Genomic DNA, 17,315 nt, shown 5'->3' on the forward strand with positions numbered 1-17,315 from the left:
TTAGGCTTCATGAAAAAAAGATGAGCTTCTGTCTTTCAAGAAACAAATTGCGTCAGAAACTCTATTCTTAGCTCAAGAACTGGTTTAGGGATCCTTGGAAGAGGCAGCCTGCCCGCTGAAGACCCCCGAGGACAGCAGGAAATCAGGAGCTGACGGTGGTCCTTGCCTGGCCCACACAATTATTAACCGTGGTACCTCATACTTGCAAAGTGCTCTTGAGGACACTGGTTTTCAAACTGGGCTGCACATTGGAATCACTTGGGGAATTTTAGGACCTATTGTCTGTCCCCAGGGATTCTGACTTAATTGGTTTGGAATAAATCCTTGGTGTCCGGAGTTTTAAAACTTCCCTGGGGTGATTCTAATGTGCAGCCCAGTGTGAGACCCTTTGCTAAGCAGGCTTCATCATTCAGGTTCACTAATGCATTTCGGCTGCTTTGGTGGCCTGGCTGCTGGGGCTCAGCGGGGCTGGTGGCCGATGCACCTTGGCCCTGCCCCCTGCCCCCAGTACAGGGCTGCATGGGGTGCACAGGCCCCCTGGTCATTAGCTCCCAGAATCTCCTGGCACTGCCAGCAGGCAGACAAAGCCGTTCCCGGCCAGGAGGGGTGGGGTTTCAGAGTTCAGCTCGACAAGAAACGGGAAGTGGTCTTCCCGCCGCCTGCACATTGGAGACCCTGTTGGCGGTTTCATGAAATGCCGAGGCTCTGGCCCCACCCTCTGAGTTTCCAGGGCAGTGCTGAGGTTTGGTGCTGGCCCCCCACAGCCCCATGGCCCACGCGGCCCCATCGCGTGCCCCCAACTCTCTGTGCCTCCCTAAGCTTCCCAGCTATCCTGCGGTTTCCCAGCAGTGACCCCATGTGCTCGGGAGTAGGTGGGGCGCTGGTGCTGAGCTCCCTGTCTCTGTCCTGCTCTGCCTGGCACCTTCCTTCTCTGGTCCTATCTCAGGGCCCCTCCCTGCCGCACTGGCCGGCTGCCCCTGCCGGGGGCTCCCTCCGTTCTGTCTCCTTCCAGCTCATTCTGGAGCGTGTCTGGACTAGTTCCCTCTTTCCCGAGTACCTTCTGGCTCTTTAAACACATCTAGTCTTCCTTGTCCTAAAAATGTCATTGACCTTGGTAACCTTTGTGCTACCAGCCCACATGGTTCTTCTTTCACATTGCTGGATTCTAGAAAGAGCCACGAACACCCTTGCCCACATTCCCTCCTACTCATCTGAGAATCGCTTGCGAGGTGGCAGGTACTCCTGTCATTCCACGAAGCTGATATCTTGAAGGTCACCAGTGACGTCTCGATGACCAACTCCAATAGCCCGATGCTTTCATTCTCATCCCCCTTGGCTGTCCGTAGCGTGACGCTGCTGGTCACGTCCTCCTTTCTGGCCGCCCGGCAAGAGAGCACTCCAGTTTCCCTCTGTCCCGTGCACACGCAACTCTGCCTTGACCCACCCCCCCACCCAGCCCCACGGCAAAGACACACAGGTGTCCATTTGGGTCCTGGCCGTGGCCTTGTTTTCTTCGTGTTCTGTACGGAGTGTGTTGCAGTCAGCAACCTGTGGGTCATATATGGACTGAAAATTTGTTTTCTTCAACCCATTTAATATTTTCAGCATCTGAAAAATCACAAAAATCCAGATTTTCAGCTTGCTTTTGGGAGAAGATGCACAAGATCTGGCAATATTAGAGCCATTTTCTTCAAGGTAGCATCTGCCGGGGTTGGGTGGCAGATGACCCTTCTGATGGGAGGTGTGTTCCTCAGACCCCCTGCACCCTCCCCTGCCGCGTCACTGCACACCGTGCGCATCTGAGCGTAAGTTCTGCCTCCTTGGGGCTCACCTCCCCAGGACTAGGGCTTCTGTCCTCATTCATCTTGCTGCGGCCTCCCGACTATTCCTTCTCCCTACTCTCTCTCTGGAATTCCAGGCAAGCATTCTTGACCATCTACTGAGCCCCTGGACCTGGTTCTACATCTTGCATTGGGGTTAGAAGGGCTGAAGAATCACACTTCTGCACCTCTGTGTGTTTGAACCAGCTGAGAACAGGTACACAAGTCTAGATAGGGAGTAAATACAGTGTCACAGTGGTCAGCTGCATGGACCGTCGTGGCAGAACTCCAGTACCTTCAGGCATGAGACAGATAGACAGACCCACAGGAAGTGCCAAAGGGGGGTGGGCTCCAGGCCCTGACCTCATGCACCGGCCACATGCGTGCAGGACTGGGCAGAGAAAGTGTGCCATTTGGGGACAGCAGCAAGAGCAGTCAGGCCACGGGCTTCCTCCCTAGTGCTTCCCCAAGATGTGGAAATGGCTGGTGGGAACTCCTATTGTATTGGTTGAAGCAGGAATGCAGAGAGGTTGAAGGGTTCAGAGTTCTCCCCTCATTCAGCCGTAAATATGCTGGCTTGCAACCTGCTCTGTCAGGTGACCCATGTTGGTTATAAGGGAGACACTGTCTTCCGTGTCACTCAGGTTTAATACCACACCTGTCCTCTGTGGGTCCTGTTTCCCATGCGCTTCATGAATTACAACCCTCCTCCCCCGAGACTTCTTTTGCCCGGACGCTTGCAGTAGCTTACTAGCTCGGTTTCCCCCCCCCCCCCCCCCCCCAGCCTTTGGTCTGTTTTCCGGTCCTCCTCCTGGATTCACCCTGTGCCGATGATCTAAGCCAACCTTGATCAGGTAAAACCGCCTTATCCCAAAGCCTTCTCGGGGCCCCAATGTAGGAGCACAAATGACCACTACTTAACAGTGCTTCTAAGGCTGTGTGTGATTTCTCCTCACCTTACAGAAATCTACTTCCTTTCAAACACTTACCTGCTCTCCCAGCATTTACTGCGTACCTACTGTGCGCCGGGGATTGTGCCAAATACTGTGAATAGAGATGTGTGAGACTGCCCTGTGGTTTCCTTTCTAATTTTTGTAAAATTTTATGTATTTACTTGAGAGAGAGCATGTGCGCACATGAGCAGGGGGAGGAGCTGAGGGAGAGGGAGAAGCAGGCTTCCCTCAGAGCAGGGAGCCCGATGCAGGGCTCGATCCCAGCACCCCAGGACCATGACCTGAGCTGAAGGCAGACGCTTCACCGACTGGGCCCCCAGGTGCCCCACTGATTTCCTTTCTGTGTGTCTTTTCTTACACTATTTCACCAACTGGAATGTTCTCCGTTGGCTAAAATATTATATCCCACCTCGGATGTTGTCCCCTCCACGAAGCTTTCTCTAATCCACTAAACAAGAAACACCCTGTGCCTTCTCCATCCTCCTGGATCCCTTACGGTTGTTCTGTGAAGCCCGGTCCGTGTGTTCGACTCCTTATGCGGGCCCCGCGGTCTCTGTGACGCCTGTGCCGTCCTGGCGTCCAGGAGACACTCTGCTGATAAGTGGTTATAACCTTGCATTTTCTCCAAAGTAGGAAATGGAACAAATCCAGAGGAAAAGTGTTTAAAAACATGAATAAATTACACATGATCCTGGGTATTGCTAAATATAGCTGTACGGAGACAAACACGTCGTGATTAATTAGCACATTGGTGAGCCACCTACAACCCATTCTGAAATAAAGCTGCTTCTAAAAATGGTAAATAATGTTTATCTCTTGCTTTTTATTCCTTCTGCAACCAACTTAGAGGTTTTTTTTTTTTTTTGGATTATTTATTTATTTATTTGAGAGAGGGGGAGACAGAGAGAGAGGGAGAGAGAATCTGAAGCCGACTTTGCACTGAGCACGGAGCCCGACTCGGGGCTCGATCCCATGACCGCGAGATCACGACCTGAGCCGAAACTAAGCGTCGGATGCTTAACCGACTACCCTCCCCCCGCTCCATCCCAGCACCTCCCAACTTAGAGTTTTATCTCTTTACTCATCAGGACCCGGGTTTGCTCACTGATTTCTCTGAGACCAGATGCCACCTTGTGCCGGTCCAGCCATCGCAACCGTGCTGGGTTATCTCTGCCGACACTGGTGTGCGTGTCCCTCCCGTCCAGGGGCCTTTGCCCACCTTCACGGCCCTCCCCAGGGCCTGTCCCACGTGCTCGTCCTGCCTGTCCTTAGCCCGGGCCAGCCAGGTAGCCCTCCCTGCGTGGGAGAGCCGTGGCCTTCCCAGGCTCGCCTGAAGCCCAGCCGCCCTGACCCCGGCACCTGTCCTGTCACCTTTATCAACTGCTTCCAAACCTGGTTGCACATCGGAGTCACGAGCACAGCATTTGAACTATAGACCCCGGGGCCCCACCCTCTGGAAATTCCCGAGTGGGACTTGGGAATCTGCGTTTCAGTACAGATCTAGCTGAGGATTCTGACGTGCAATCGTGCTGGGGACGCTGCGGTCACCACGGGATCTCCCGCTGCCTTGGTTGTGTTTGTGCCTCTGTCTTCTGGATCGTCTCTTCCTGAAGGCAGGGTGGCGTCCACAAGTCATCCAGCCTTTGGAGCCCCTGGCAGGACGGGGCGCACGCAACTGTGACAGTCTCTGCACAAGTGTGTGTTACACGCATGCGCGGGGCTGTCCTTCGAAGGGGTGAGGCGTGAGGGCTGGAGGGAATGTGTGATGTACCCAGGAGTCGAGAGAAGACCCCAGTGAGAGAGGACCTCTCTCACTGTTTCAGTGAGAGATTCAGTTTCAGTGAAAATTCAGTTTCAGTATTCTGTGTAAAATACAGGTGGTCATCGGCCTCCGGGGCGTCACTTTGGAATCTGTTTGCTTCCAGGGTCAAAATACTGCTCATGGATTGAATTATTTCCTGTTTTGAGACAATGCTCATCCTTATGAGGATTTCCGGTGTGTACCTTATTATCCTGTTGTTTCGCTTCTGGCTCTCTGATGATCAACTGGGTGCTTTAAAAATAGAACGTTTTGGAATCTGGTCCCCCGGGGTTGCTCTAGCAACCACCTTGAAAACTCTGGAACATTTTGTCCTGTTTCCAAACTCGGTAGATTTTCCACTGCCACACCGTGTCTGGGCTGTGCCCTGACCGACAGGCTGGCACTGACTAACCGAGTCACCGAATCTCCTAAAGCTCCTCGAAGAGATGCTGCCTTTTAGCACCATTGTCATCAGGGTGCATGGCCTGTTCACCAGCAGGACACACACCTTCCTTCCTCTGCAGTGGAGGGTTCGGAACCGAATCACCACACGGTGTCTTCCAGAATGTGTCTCTGCTTTTACCGAAAAGCCAAACAGAACCGAGCCCATTACTGCTGGGGGCGCGTGTGCTTCCGATGATCACAGCCCAGCCTGTGGCTGGTTCCGACAGTGCTGCCAACGGCCCAGCTCCCGCCTTGCCCCACTCGTGTGCGCCGCCCCCCTGCACGGGCTGTGTGCAGGTCTGCGGCTCCCCTGGGGGCCCGCAACACTGCTGGGATCCGGGGCCAGGGCTGCAGCCCCGCAGAGTCACCGAGGTGCCGAATGGGGTTGGGGCCAAGTTCCTGGTGCTTCTCTGAGCTTCAGCTCCTACTCGGCAAAAATCACTGTCATCCCACATAGATGCCTGTAGTCGGGCTTTCAGGAAGGAAATGAGCCAGGCGGGACCTGTTTGCCCCCACGAGGAAATGTGCCTGCGTCAGTGACTGGCCCAGGCTCGCATCTCCCCTGTTAACTGGTCCGTAGCACCTCGCGTTCACATCCTGTCACTTCCGAGCAGCTCTACAAGGCCTGGGCTCCTTGAAGTCACAGCCGCATCCAGAAACCCACCGGGGGGGCACGGGATGGCCCCGGTAGCCCTGCCATTCAGTGGCGCTCTTCCGGAGTTTTCCGTCGAAACAGCTTCACAAGAGCGTGTACTTCTGACCCCCACTCCTGAGAGTCACCAAGAGCTGCCTCGTGACAAACTCCTCATGTGGCCCCGGGGATGACGCGGAAGGTTCCTGGAGCTAGAGGAGGTGTTTCCTGCTATCTGCAGGGAGCACCCTTGCTTCACGGGAGCAGGGCAGCTGCGTGGTGGAGGGTGGGAGCCACAGGTCCTCGGAGCCCCGGTGTGGCGGGTGGGCCCCTGGATCCGTGGCACAAGTGGATGGAGAGGGGCACTGGCTGTGGGGCAGTGATGCCCCAGCCTCAGGGGCGTCCCATGGCTCTTGGGGACTAGTGGCCGCCGGTGTGACCCCCGAGAGCACGCGCTGTTCCCAACCTGTGCCTGGACTGTTTGCATTCCGGAAAGTCACCTGGAAGCCATTGCCTGGCGCTCGGTGCCCCTGGCCATGCAGGGATCCGTGTCACCAGCGAGGTGAGGGGCAGGACCGGTCGGTCGCCGCGACATCTGTGACGCTCAGGTGACTTCACAAAAGCAAACCCGAGGGCAAAGGCCCTAGGCCCCTGTGCGTTCCCAGGCCTGCCCTTCGCAGACTGCGTGGCTAAGGGCTGGGACGCGGCGGGGAGGTCGGTGCCCCAGGCCAGCCTGCGTTTCCTCCCCGCCGAACACGGCGTCCCTTCTCCTCTGACGTGAACTTGCCGGTCCCGATGCCTGCCTCCACTGCCTTGGGCCCCACGCTGCCCTTCCTTAGCCTCCCGGGCTCTTCTTCTCTCCTCGTCCCTCCACACACTGGACGCTGTTCCCCGCCTCCTCTGCTCAGCGCCCTCCGCCAGGCAGTCCAAATTTCCTTTGCCTCGTTTCCTCAGCCTTCAGGTCCCTGTGGTGAGGACCGACCCCGGCGCCCAGCTGTCCCACAGACACTTGAGACGCTGGCCCGTGGCCCCCAGAACACCTTCCCTTCCAGTGCTCCCCTGTGCGTGCGCCCACGCCCACTGTGCAGGGCTTGGGAGTGACGGTCCTGTCTTCTCCCTCCCGCTGGCTCTCGGTGACCAGCTGGGACGCCTACACATCCTTCAAGCCCATCCCGTGGCTCCGTCCCTCTGCCCATCCTGTCCTGATCGCCACCGTCTCTTGCCCGGACCCTCTGGAGAATGAAGGAGGCCAGAAGATGACCCTTCTCCCCCAGAGCAGCCCTCCCAGACCCCAGACCCCCAGCCACTGTTTTGTGGCTCCTGGGATCACGTTCTTCCTTTCCCCAGCATGTGTTCCACACCAGGAGGGAAGCTTCCCTCAGACGGATGATGCTCTTTCCCTTCTGTGCCCCCTCCCCCCAGCACATGGACCCTGAATATGGCGAGTGTTGAGTGAATGAGTAGTAGTCACGGAAGTTTCGGCTCACCTCTCCTGGTCTCATGGCCGGGCCTCACCCGCTGCCCTGGATGCTCCGAGCTCGAGTTACTGAGCCGTGATTGAGTCTGCGGGCATTCTGCTTTACTCACCCCCCTGGGGACCCACTGCAGGTGCCGTAAAGGACTGGTCGGGGCTGGGGCTCCTGTCTGTGGGTGTGGGGGGCAGACCGCTAACCCCGAGGCTTGCTGAGTGACCATGGAGTCAGCGCTGTGCGTCAGTCTCGGGAGATGGCTGTGCAGGTTTTGCACTGAGCAATCAGCTTGGGGTGCCGATTGCTGCGTTTGCACGCACACTGACCGTTCGCTCAGCACAAAGTGGCACCGCGTGTCAGCTGCGGGTCTGGGCACCGGGGAGGGAGTTGTGAGCATCCTACGTGTGGGGCAGGCAGTAAACAAGTAAACAGATGTGTGATCGACACATGTTCGGACAGTGATGGTAAGTGCTGTGAAGCACTTAAAGCGAGTCGAACAGAACAACAGCGGGCCCAGAGGGCAGGCTGCTTTGAGGAGGTGACCGTGCATGCATTCCCGGATGAGGAGGAGCCCGCCATGAGGAGGTCAGGGGCGACGGCACATGCTAAGGCCCTGGGGTAGCGACAGGCAGGCTGGGTGTGAGGATCATCAAGGGACTGAGTCTGGCTCGAGTGATTGGGCGACGGAGCGATGTGGGGCGGGGGGTCAGGAGGGCAGGGAGGCCGGGTCACCTAGGGCCGTGGAGGTCATCGTAGGGAGGGGGTCCTGTTCTAGGAGAAGCGGGGAAGCTTGGCAGGGTGGAGCAGGGAGGTGACATAAGCTAACTTATATTTCAGAAACATCTCTGTGGCTCCTGCTGAAAGTGGGCTGGGAGCCGGGTTGAGGGGGTCGGCCGGTCAGGCAGGGGCCGCTGCTCCCGTGACAGGTGGCGGATGCTGGCACTGGCCACGGTGTGTCCTGTTTCTGCGGCCGGGCTGTGTGCCTGCCTTGGTTTCCCCACTTCCTGTTCTTCAGGCTTGCTTACCACTCAGTGTGGTGCACCTTCTGTTGTTCAGCCGGGGTCCTTTGCACCCACCCAGGGATGCCGGAGCCTGGTGCTCACCGACGGGTCCCTCCAGCGCCTGTCCCCGTGTCTGAGCCTCGCGGGGAGGCCCTCAGCGCACGCCTGTTGACTGAGTAAGTGGTGAGTTTGCCAACGCCTACCAGGTGCTGTGCTGGTAGAGCTGTATGGGGAGACCCACACGTGGACACGCTGAGGGCGCAGACAGGTGCATGACTCAGGAGGGGTGAGGACGTCACTCCTGAGAAGCAGAGGGTTTAGGACTCCAGAGCGGCTAACGGTGACACGGAGGGAGAGGATCTAAAAAATTTGCAAGCACTAGAAATGGACTGAGAGGAAAGGGAAGACACGTCGGTTTGATTTTCAAGAGACTTCAATTGCTGCTTTTTACAAAGTAGATGGAGTACTTGAGCTGACATGCATCACAGGGGCACCGGAGCGTGCAGGTCAAGTGCCTCTTCTTGTCGGTGCCATTCTTATCGCCATTTAATAGATGGAGAAACTGAGCCCATCGACCTTAAACAGCACGCCAAGGTTCTGGCACTGGACGGGCAGGCCTAGAGCCTGGTTCTCTGTTCCGGAATCAAATACTGTTTTCGCTGAGATAGCCAACTCGAGCCCTTCCTGGAAGCCAGTTACAATAGTCTTTGGCCTTTTCTCCAAAATGTGAACTTGCTAAATCAAATTCCCAGTGAAGTGTGGCACAATCCAGCTACTCTCCGCCTTGGCCAGACTTTGGAAAACATACTTGTGTATACAGTTGGCTCCTGACCGGCGTGGGGGTGGGGGTGGGAGGAGCGCCAACCCTTCATGAGACCCATCAGATTATATACTGTATTCTTGCAATAAAGTGAGCTGGAGAAAATGCCATTCAGAAGAGAAAATACCTCTACCATCCTGTGCTGCAAGAAGAAATCCACGTCTCAGTGGACCTGGGTCGCTCGACCGTGTTGATCAGGGGTCACGTGTTCTTGAACTCCGACTGCCCCGTGCCTGGCACTCTGGAGGGTGGTGCTCACCGGTCCCGTCTTGCCTGAGGGCTCCGGGTCCAAGGGCCGGTGGGCACTCAGCAAATAGGACTGATAGCTCTTCTTCCCCAGGCATCCACACTTGTTCTCCGGTTCAGTTCACCCTCCTTTGCTTGTTTTGAGCAAAAAGTCTCCAAGCAGCCAGAGGTAATAGGTAATTAACACACTTCAGAGCTGTTAAGTAGGGTAATCGTCTGTCTTTATCCTGGAGAAGACTCTCCTTTGGGAGCTGATGGTGCTGCTCAGGCCCCAGGTTGCTACCAGGTTCGCTCTATTAAGAAACTGTCTGTGGTGCCTGTTCACGAGAGATTTGGGAACAGAAGCCTCCTGTGGATGGGACCAGGAGTCCAGAGGAGAGCTGGAGCTCCTTGCCTTCACGAGGGGCTGGGAGGGCAGCATGGGTGGGCTCGGCTAGCCGCTGAGCCTAGATTCTGTGGGGCCTTAGGACGGTGACTCAGACCTGGAGACTGATTCACCCACCGTGTGCCTGATTTTCTGCTCCAGGCCGAGGACAACAGTAGGGCAGAAGCCCCCTAGCTGTCCTGTGGCCTTCCCTGGTCAGGAGAGATCGCCACGGCCATTCCCTGCCATCTCACGGCTGTAAGAAGCCGGTACGAAAGATTTCCGGGCTCCGTGTCACCTATACAGGAGATTTGTAGGTTATGTCATTCCAGGACGTGACTGTCTCAAGCCACAGTGAAGGCGGACACCAGTGCCCTATGGGGATGCCCGTTGCCCGGACACTCTACCTTCCCCAGAGCAGCGTCCTCTGGACCTCAGCTGGGTTCCCTCCAAGGAGTGCATTCAGAACACGTGCATCTTGTCTCCCCTCCTCCTGCATCGAGCTGCTTGCACACTGTGCTTCGGCTCGTGTCCGGTGGTGCTCCAGACTCCACGCACGCCGTGCACACTCGCACCACAGTCTCCGCTCACCAGACTGCTCGGCGTTCACGCCTGGCGAGTGCTTACAATACAGATCTGCTGAGTGCGTAAGTGGGCTCTCCAGCACCAGCAGGCAGGCTTGTGAAACCCTTGCCCTTCTGCCCTTCTCCTTCTAGAACATTCCCTCCCCTTGGCGTCTCTCCTCTCCACAGTCTGAGCTTTTGCCTAATGACTCCCTGTATCCTGACCCCAGTTCCTACTCCCACCATCCCTGGCTTAAAGAAAAGGAGTGAAGGAGCGGGTGGCCGAGTGTGACTTCAGATCTCTCTGGATTCCCGGGCGGGCGGGCTCGTTGTAAGAGAATTCTGTCCCTTTGAAAATGTGGCATTATTTGAGAGAGGGCGTTTATTCTCCCCTCCCCCTCACTGGGCTCTTGGGTGCTTGGTAACAGCGTTTGAGGAAGTGGTAGAGAGGCGTTTGAAATTCAAGTGTGTCTGGAAGCTGCACGAACTGGTGACAAAAGGCAGGTTGGGAGGTGTGGGCGGGGCAGGGCCAGAGCCCAAAGGCTTGGTCCTAAAAGGAACCAGGCACCTCCCAAATCTGGAAAGCCCACTGGGACACAAGGAAGGTTAGAGACAGGGGGAAGGAGCCGGGTTTGGCGGGTGGGTAGCCTGCGGGGAACAGGCAGAGTCGCGGTATGGGAGGCTGGGGGTTTGGGTGCTGAAGGATGCTGGGAGAGCTGGCCCCCATCCCCGGAAGATACCAGGGCCAACCCGGGGGTCGATTCCAGAGTGTTCTCCCGCATGGCAGAGGCTGGGGGAGCCGGGACCCGTACACACTGCTCTTATCTGTGAAGGCTGCCTGCCTAGTCCTGCTGGGGTGGGGGCAAGGACCGAGACCCCCGGTTTTCAGAAAGGAAGCCTCTGCCTCGGGTCCTCTTCAAGCCCTTGGTCTATGAATCTTAGCTCAATGTTTAACAAAATCACCTGGGCTGGCCCGCAGAGTATCTGGGTAGACTGGTGTAGAACCCAGAAATCTGCATTTTAACCTGCACACCCCAGGCATTCTGTGGCAGGGGCCTGGCGGACCCTATTTGGGCAGTCAGTGCTGAGGGGCCCTTTCGCAAACTTGAATGTGCACGTAGATCCCCTGGGGGTTCTGTTAACTGCAGGTTCTGGTTCTGCACGTCTGGAGGTCCGGAGTGGGGTCCCAGTTCTGCATTTCTCACAAGCTCCCAGGCGATGCTGGTGATGCTGGGCGGCTCCCTGGGATCCGTTGGGGACCCCCCCGCCCCCCTCCCAGACCTACAAAATCTGAACCTCTGGGGGTGGGCCCCAGCCGTGTGTGCTTCAGCAACACCCCCAGCTGACTCAGAAGTACGGGAGGTTTGAGCTGCTTAAGGAGATGGGCTGGGGGAGGGGAGGGGAGCCCTTAGCAAAGCCCACCCTGTCCCCTCTGTTCCCAGCTTCCCTCTCCTCCAGAAACAGAGCTGAGACCCCTGTGATTTCAGATGGAAGGAACCTGCTTCCTCGAGGGGTTGGACACACACACTTCCCTCCTGGATCGGTGGGGGGGGGCGGGTTTCCCCAGTTGGCTGGTGTCGCCAGCAGGTGGTACGGCTGGCGGTTGGGGCCCACGGGCAGTGACAGCGGGGCGAGAGGTGCCAAGCCGACGGCCACCAGTCAGGGCTGGGAGCTGGTCCCAGGGGCAGTCAGGGCAGGAAGAACCAGTGGTTCTGGGGGCCGGGGCAGGGTGGGGGGAGCCCGAGTAGCCTGAGGTGGCCGCGGGATTCTGGGCCGGGTGCTTATGTACCAGAGTCATCCGCTCAGCCCTGAGGGCACGTACGACAGGTGGCACAGCTCGGTCAAGCGCCCAGCCGGCTCCCAGCCGGGGCCTCCGGGCTGAGCTGTGAACTGGGCCGTCCACACGCTGGGGAGCCAGGTGCAGTGGGCAGGGGGGTGTGGGATCGCTCCCCACTTTCTCTCCCTGGCCTCGTTGCAGAGAGGTGAGTCCGTGTGGGTGGGCAAGAAGGCCGCAGAGACTCCCGTTTGGATGAAATGTGCTCAGGGAGGGAGGGGGAAGGACCGGGTGGGAGGGCTCCACGGGGCTGGAACGTGGGGGTGCTGGAAACCACGCTTCTTGGCTCCTGGGCCACCTCCGTGCCCTCGCTGACCACCAGCCTCCCCAGGGAAGGCAAATCCTTCTGTCCTTATGTGCTGGGACCCAGGCAGGCAAGTCCTTCTCTCGCTGTCTGCCTCCCGTTCTCCTGGGGTTCCTGGTGTTCAGAACAGGCCCACAGGGAAATGATCGGGGACTGGCTTCCCTGGAGGCAGGGCCCAGTCCCCGGGATCAGCCACGCGGGCCTGACCCTGACCTGACCCTGATAGGGGACAGCCACACTCGGCCCAGGCACCCAGGATTGCTGCTGGCTGTGCGGGGCTCAGAGCGAGGCCCGGGGTCCCTGGGGACAGGCCTCAGCATGCATGAGACTGGTTTATGGCGGCTTTTCAAATTACAGTTCTAGATGAGGTGACTCTGGGCCGGGCGCTTATGTACCAGAGTCATCCGCTCACCCCTTAGAGTATTTGATGGACATCGGTGCACATTCCAGGAGGGCGAAAGCTTCAACTGGCTGGCACCATGAAATGGGCAACGCTCAGCTCAGCCCAACCACAAGCCTAGCCGTCGGGGTCTCTGCTAATGATGCCGTCTAAGGCCTGCAGGGGGCCGCGCCGCTGGGGGGCCTGCCTGGGAGCCCAGGCTGCCCCCCCTCCCCGTCCGCAGCTGGCCTGGGCTCTTGCCCGGCTGCCCTCCAGGAGCCCTCCGCCCAGAGCGACTACAGAGAAAGTGGCCTCCTTGGAGCGGAGGGACTCAGAAGAGGGTTTCCTGCCAGCGCTTGGGATGCTCTTCTCCTCGTCTCCCAGTCCAGCGAAATTCCAGCTTCCCAGGCAAGCGACCTTTCTTTCCCTCCTTCCCACCGCCCCTCCCCTGAGGTGAACCAGGGGTGCGATTATTCACCTGGGGACCTGCAAGCAGGTGTCTCCACCTGGACGCTTATGAGAAAATTGCCTCCTCCCTGCTCATCCCAGGAGGGCTCCTGGTTCGGGGAATCAGACGAAAGGACATTATCCTTTCTTTTCACACCCATTGGCCCTGGGGCAGATAGACACAGGATGTCCTTGTCCGGTGTCCTTGAAAACAGGCAGGGCCTGGGCTTTCCTGGTTGGAGAGGCAGGTTTGGTTTCTCTCTCCCCTTGAGACAGCCGGGGGCTTGGTTTTCGCAGGGGTGGGGTTGCGGTTCAGAGGAGACTGGGTGGAGAATCAGGAAACCAAAATCAGTTCTGGGTAAGAGGGACAAGGGACCTACCCGAGACTGGGATTAGGGGTGTGTGATTGTTAGTGATAGTGATGGTCCCATTCATCACGACGGCGCACCTCCCCCTTCGACACTGCTCCACCTCTGAGAGCAGCCTCCTCCGTGGGAGAAGCTGTGTCCCCCAGCAGCCTCGTTGGAAGGTCATCAATGCTGGTGTTTACGGATGAGGGAGGAAAGACCCAACGTGCTCAGCACCACAGAGAGATCATTATGTGGCCGCCAGAACTTATAGAACACTTGGAGATAGCGGGCTAATATTTTTAGCCCCACGCGGTCACAGCTGAAAAGCTTGTTGTCTGAGTCCACGGAGACTGGGTCTCACAGCTGCCCCTCCCCGCAAGCTGCACTCAGCCCTGGGACCTTCCCCGTTGCTTCCCGTGTGCCTCTTGGGATGTCTGGTCCCAGGCACGCTTCTGCCAGCAGCTCGGTGAGCCCGTCCGCCGGGGATGTGTGGTGGGGGGCGGGAGCAGGTGTGCAGCCGTGGGGCGGGCACGGTCCTCACCGTCTTCCCATCCCCCCATCTCGGGGGGTCCCATCGTGGGATCGTCCCACATCCCCCGCTGTGCGGGCTGGGAGAGCGTCCAGGCGTCCCGAGGTGAGGACAAAGGGCGGCATCACTGTGTCCGGCTCCCCGAATCCACAGGCTACCAGTCCGCAGATCTTTGTGGGCCAGCGCCAGGAATGAATAGGTACACCAGTGAACCACTTTGAACACACGTAAAATGGCCGGGAGACCAAGTCTGTGGATTCGGGAGCCGAGCCCAGGGGCGTGTGCAGGGGAGACGTGACTGCTCTGCTGGGCGGGGGGGCGGGGCATGTGTGCAAGGACAGAAGCCTGCCCGAAGGTTCTTGCCCTGGCCATGGGAAGGGGTGCAGGGGTCCAGACCAGTGGGGGCGGTACTGGGGCAAAGGGAAAACACCGCAAGTGGGTGTGGAGGAGAAATGGGAAGATTTGGAAGCAGACTGGAGTCCGAGTAGGTGGGTTTCCAGGGGCTGGAGGAACGGGGGTTTTCAGCACGCGGTGGTCGGGCAGTATCCGGGTGGAAATGTCCTCCAGGACGAGGAGGTGAGGCCTGGGGCCTGGGCAGGGAGTCAGCATAGGTGGAGTGACGGAAGAAGTTGGGGCGTGGCGAAGTCGGTGCGGTCTTCCTGGGCGAGTGTGCGAGCTGGGCTCGGCGCTAGGTCCTGGCAGCGGGGCGCCACCTCACCCCTGCCCCGGCTTGGCTCGCGTCAGGCCGGCCTCCGTGCTGCCCCGTGGTGAGCTAGTGGCCCCTGCAGGCGTCTCGTGCTGACCTCCCCCGCCATTAGCTCCTGCCCACTCTCTGCTGTGCCCCCGGCTCCTGTCCCCGAATGCGGGCCCCTGGCTTCCCTCCGTGGCAAGGTCTCCTCGCCCCTCCCAGCATCCCTCCACTCCCCCCGTCAGGCTCCGTGGGGTCTGCATGGGTCGCGTGTGCAGCGCATCTAGCTCCGTGAGCGGGGCACGGTGACACTCGCCGTGAGGCCGGCGACTTGCACAGACTGCCCCTGCGTGAGCCGGCTCCTCTGTGCGCTGTGGGGGGAAGGATGCGACCGGCGCTGGGGAAACCCAGTGTTCTCCAGCGCGGAGGGTGGCTTGGGGTTGAGGGCTTGCCCGGGGCTCAGGGGTCAGGGCGATCTGTATGTACCAGGTGAGCGCCCAGAAGAGGGTGCGTCCAGTCCAGTTGCCGCATGGGGAGATCTGAGGTGGCCCCCCAGCCCCCCAGCCACGCCACGCTGGCCGTGCTCATGAGGCGGGCCGACGCTGGGGGGTGAGGGGCAAACCCAGCTCTGCTGGCCCCCAGGCTGGCTGCGCCGACGGTGCCCTGGGGCCACAGAGCTGGGCCTGTCAGCCGGATTCCAGGGCTCCTGGATCCGCGTGGGTCAACGCGTGCGTTCTCGAGCAGACGCGAGTCAGGAAGGTGCCGTTTGCTTACAGAATGCATCTCTTACACGTGTGCCTCACAGGCGTGTATTTTTTATGCGCATCTCCCTGTGCATGGTCATCTGGGGCAGCCAACCCCCGAGACCAAAGGGAGGGGTGAGGGAGCCCAGAGTCGTGAGTGGTACCCAGATGGGACGGTGTGAGGCCGTCTGTTCCCGCCCACAGAAGGCCTGGTGGGTGAGCGCAGGCTGGGGCCCTCACGCCAGCTGGCCGTGCCGCGGACCCATGTCCCGGGTCAGCTCAGCGTATCTCGTGCTCGCTCAGTATCTACTAAGTGCAAAGAGCTTTGCACACCGGTTGAGAAGAGGGAGCGCCGGGGCTGGGGGGTGTGTTGGGGAGGGAGGAGGGTGCTGACTCAGCGGGGGAGGTCAGGGAGCACGCTGTGGGCCTGGGGCCGCAGGGGGTGTGGGTGCGGGGTGGGTGGTCTGGGCTCGGCTTCCCTTAGGAAGCGGCATTAGAGATGAGCCCCCAAGGCTGTCTGGATTTTTCTAGGAGCGCGGAGCATACGTGCTACGTACATGGGCCTCTGTGAGGGGGAGGAGGGGGACTCCCCTCTCCAACTTGGGGTGTCTTCACTGGTCTGGGGACCAGTTTCTCCTTTACAGCTGCTGTGATCTCTGTTACAACTTTGATTTCTGTTGAAAACCCTGGGGAGTTCATGACTTGAAGCTCTTTTTACCATTAACCCCCGCGTGGCTGCTCTGGGGGCTTGGGGAGCTCGGTCTTCCTGCTGGTCCCCCAGCTTTGGCCCGTTCCTGGTCCCGGCTGGCCTCTCTCTCCTCCTTTGTCACTGCTGGTCATTCTCTCGGGCCCCCCCGGGCCACCCACATCAGGCGAGGTGCTGTTTCTTGATGTTTCCCTGGCCCGCCTCCATTTGAAACAAATACACACGTTTGCTGTAGGTTTGTGAGTGTGTGTAGGAGGGTATGTAGGGACTGGGAAGCCAGGAGCAGGGCAGTTACAGAACTGTGGAGACCCTCTGGGGGTGTCTCCTCCCGCCTTCCGTGACCACGCAGGGGTGACCCCCAGAAGCAAGGGCCCCATTCCGGTAAGTAGGTGCTGAGAGCCTGTGTCTGTTGGACTTGGGTATAAAGCATGGCTCCGGGACCCCGACAAAGAGAACGGAGCAGAGCTGGGCCACAGTGTCAGGGCGGCCTTGGGGTCACCAGCATGGCCTGTGGGATGGAGTGACTCTCCCTCCTGCTGATGCAGGCCTGTGTCTCTGCTCCCCTGCAGCTGGTGCTTCCGGAATACTCCATCCACAGCCTCTTCTGCATCATGTTCCTGTGCGCTCAGGAGTGGCTCACCCTGGGGCTGAATGTCCCTCTACTTTTCTATCACTTCTGGAGGTGAGTCTGCCTGGGACTGCTCTGGGCTCCCTCCTTTCTGCGTGGGCAGCCGGTCCTCAGGGACACTGTCCCCCAAACAGACCAGCCGCCTGTGCCTCCCTCTCTTCCCTGCCCTTCGGAGACCCGTTCTCCACAGCCTTTTTCCCAAGCCACTCCCAGACGGCGGCCCTTCTTACCGGCTCTGTCCCTCCGGGATCAGTGTTAAGAGCCCCTGCAGCAGGATTCACAATTGTCCCCAAAGGGAAACAATCCAGATTGTTGCCAACAGAGCAAAGGATAAGCAAAACACGGCATGTCCTTGCAAGGGCGCGTGATTTGGTAGTAAAAGGCCATGACGTACTGACACGCGCTGAGACATGGATGAGCCTCGAAAACACGACAAGGGAAAGAAGCTGGTCACAAGAGGCTGTTTATGTGAAAGGTCCAGAATGGGCAACTCTGAAGAGAAGGGAAGTAGGTGGGTGGTTGCCACGGGCCAGGAGGGGATGGGGACAGGGGATGGGGGATGGCTGATGGGGACGGGGGATGGGGGATGGCTGAT

General features: G+C 58.8%; 1 protein-coding gene across 11 annotated transcripts in view; it reads left to right on the forward strand.

Moving 5' to 3' along the window:
* Nucleotides 1-17,315, forward strand: part of CNIH3 (cornichon family AMPA receptor auxiliary protein 3) — a 218,051-nt gene that overhangs the window by 187,117 nt on the left and 13,619 nt on the right. For all 11 annotated transcript variants that reach the window (XM_073899835.1, XM_073899837.1, XM_073899833.1 and 8 more), the window contains one exon: nt 16,662-16,774. In XM_073899835.1, the coding sequence (XP_073755936.1) occupies nt 16,662-16,774 (113 nt within the window). The remainder of the gene's footprint in view (nt 1-16,661; nt 16,775-17,315) is intronic.

The sequence above is a fragment of the Callorhinus ursinus genome, unplaced genomic scaffold (genome assembly GCF_003265705.2).
Source record: "Callorhinus ursinus isolate GAN/ISIS: 27379988/994484 unplaced genomic scaffold, GSC_fseal_2.0 scaffold13, whole genome shotgun sequence".
Classification (NCBI taxonomy): Eukaryota; Metazoa; Chordata; class Mammalia; order Carnivora; family Otariidae; genus Callorhinus; species Callorhinus ursinus.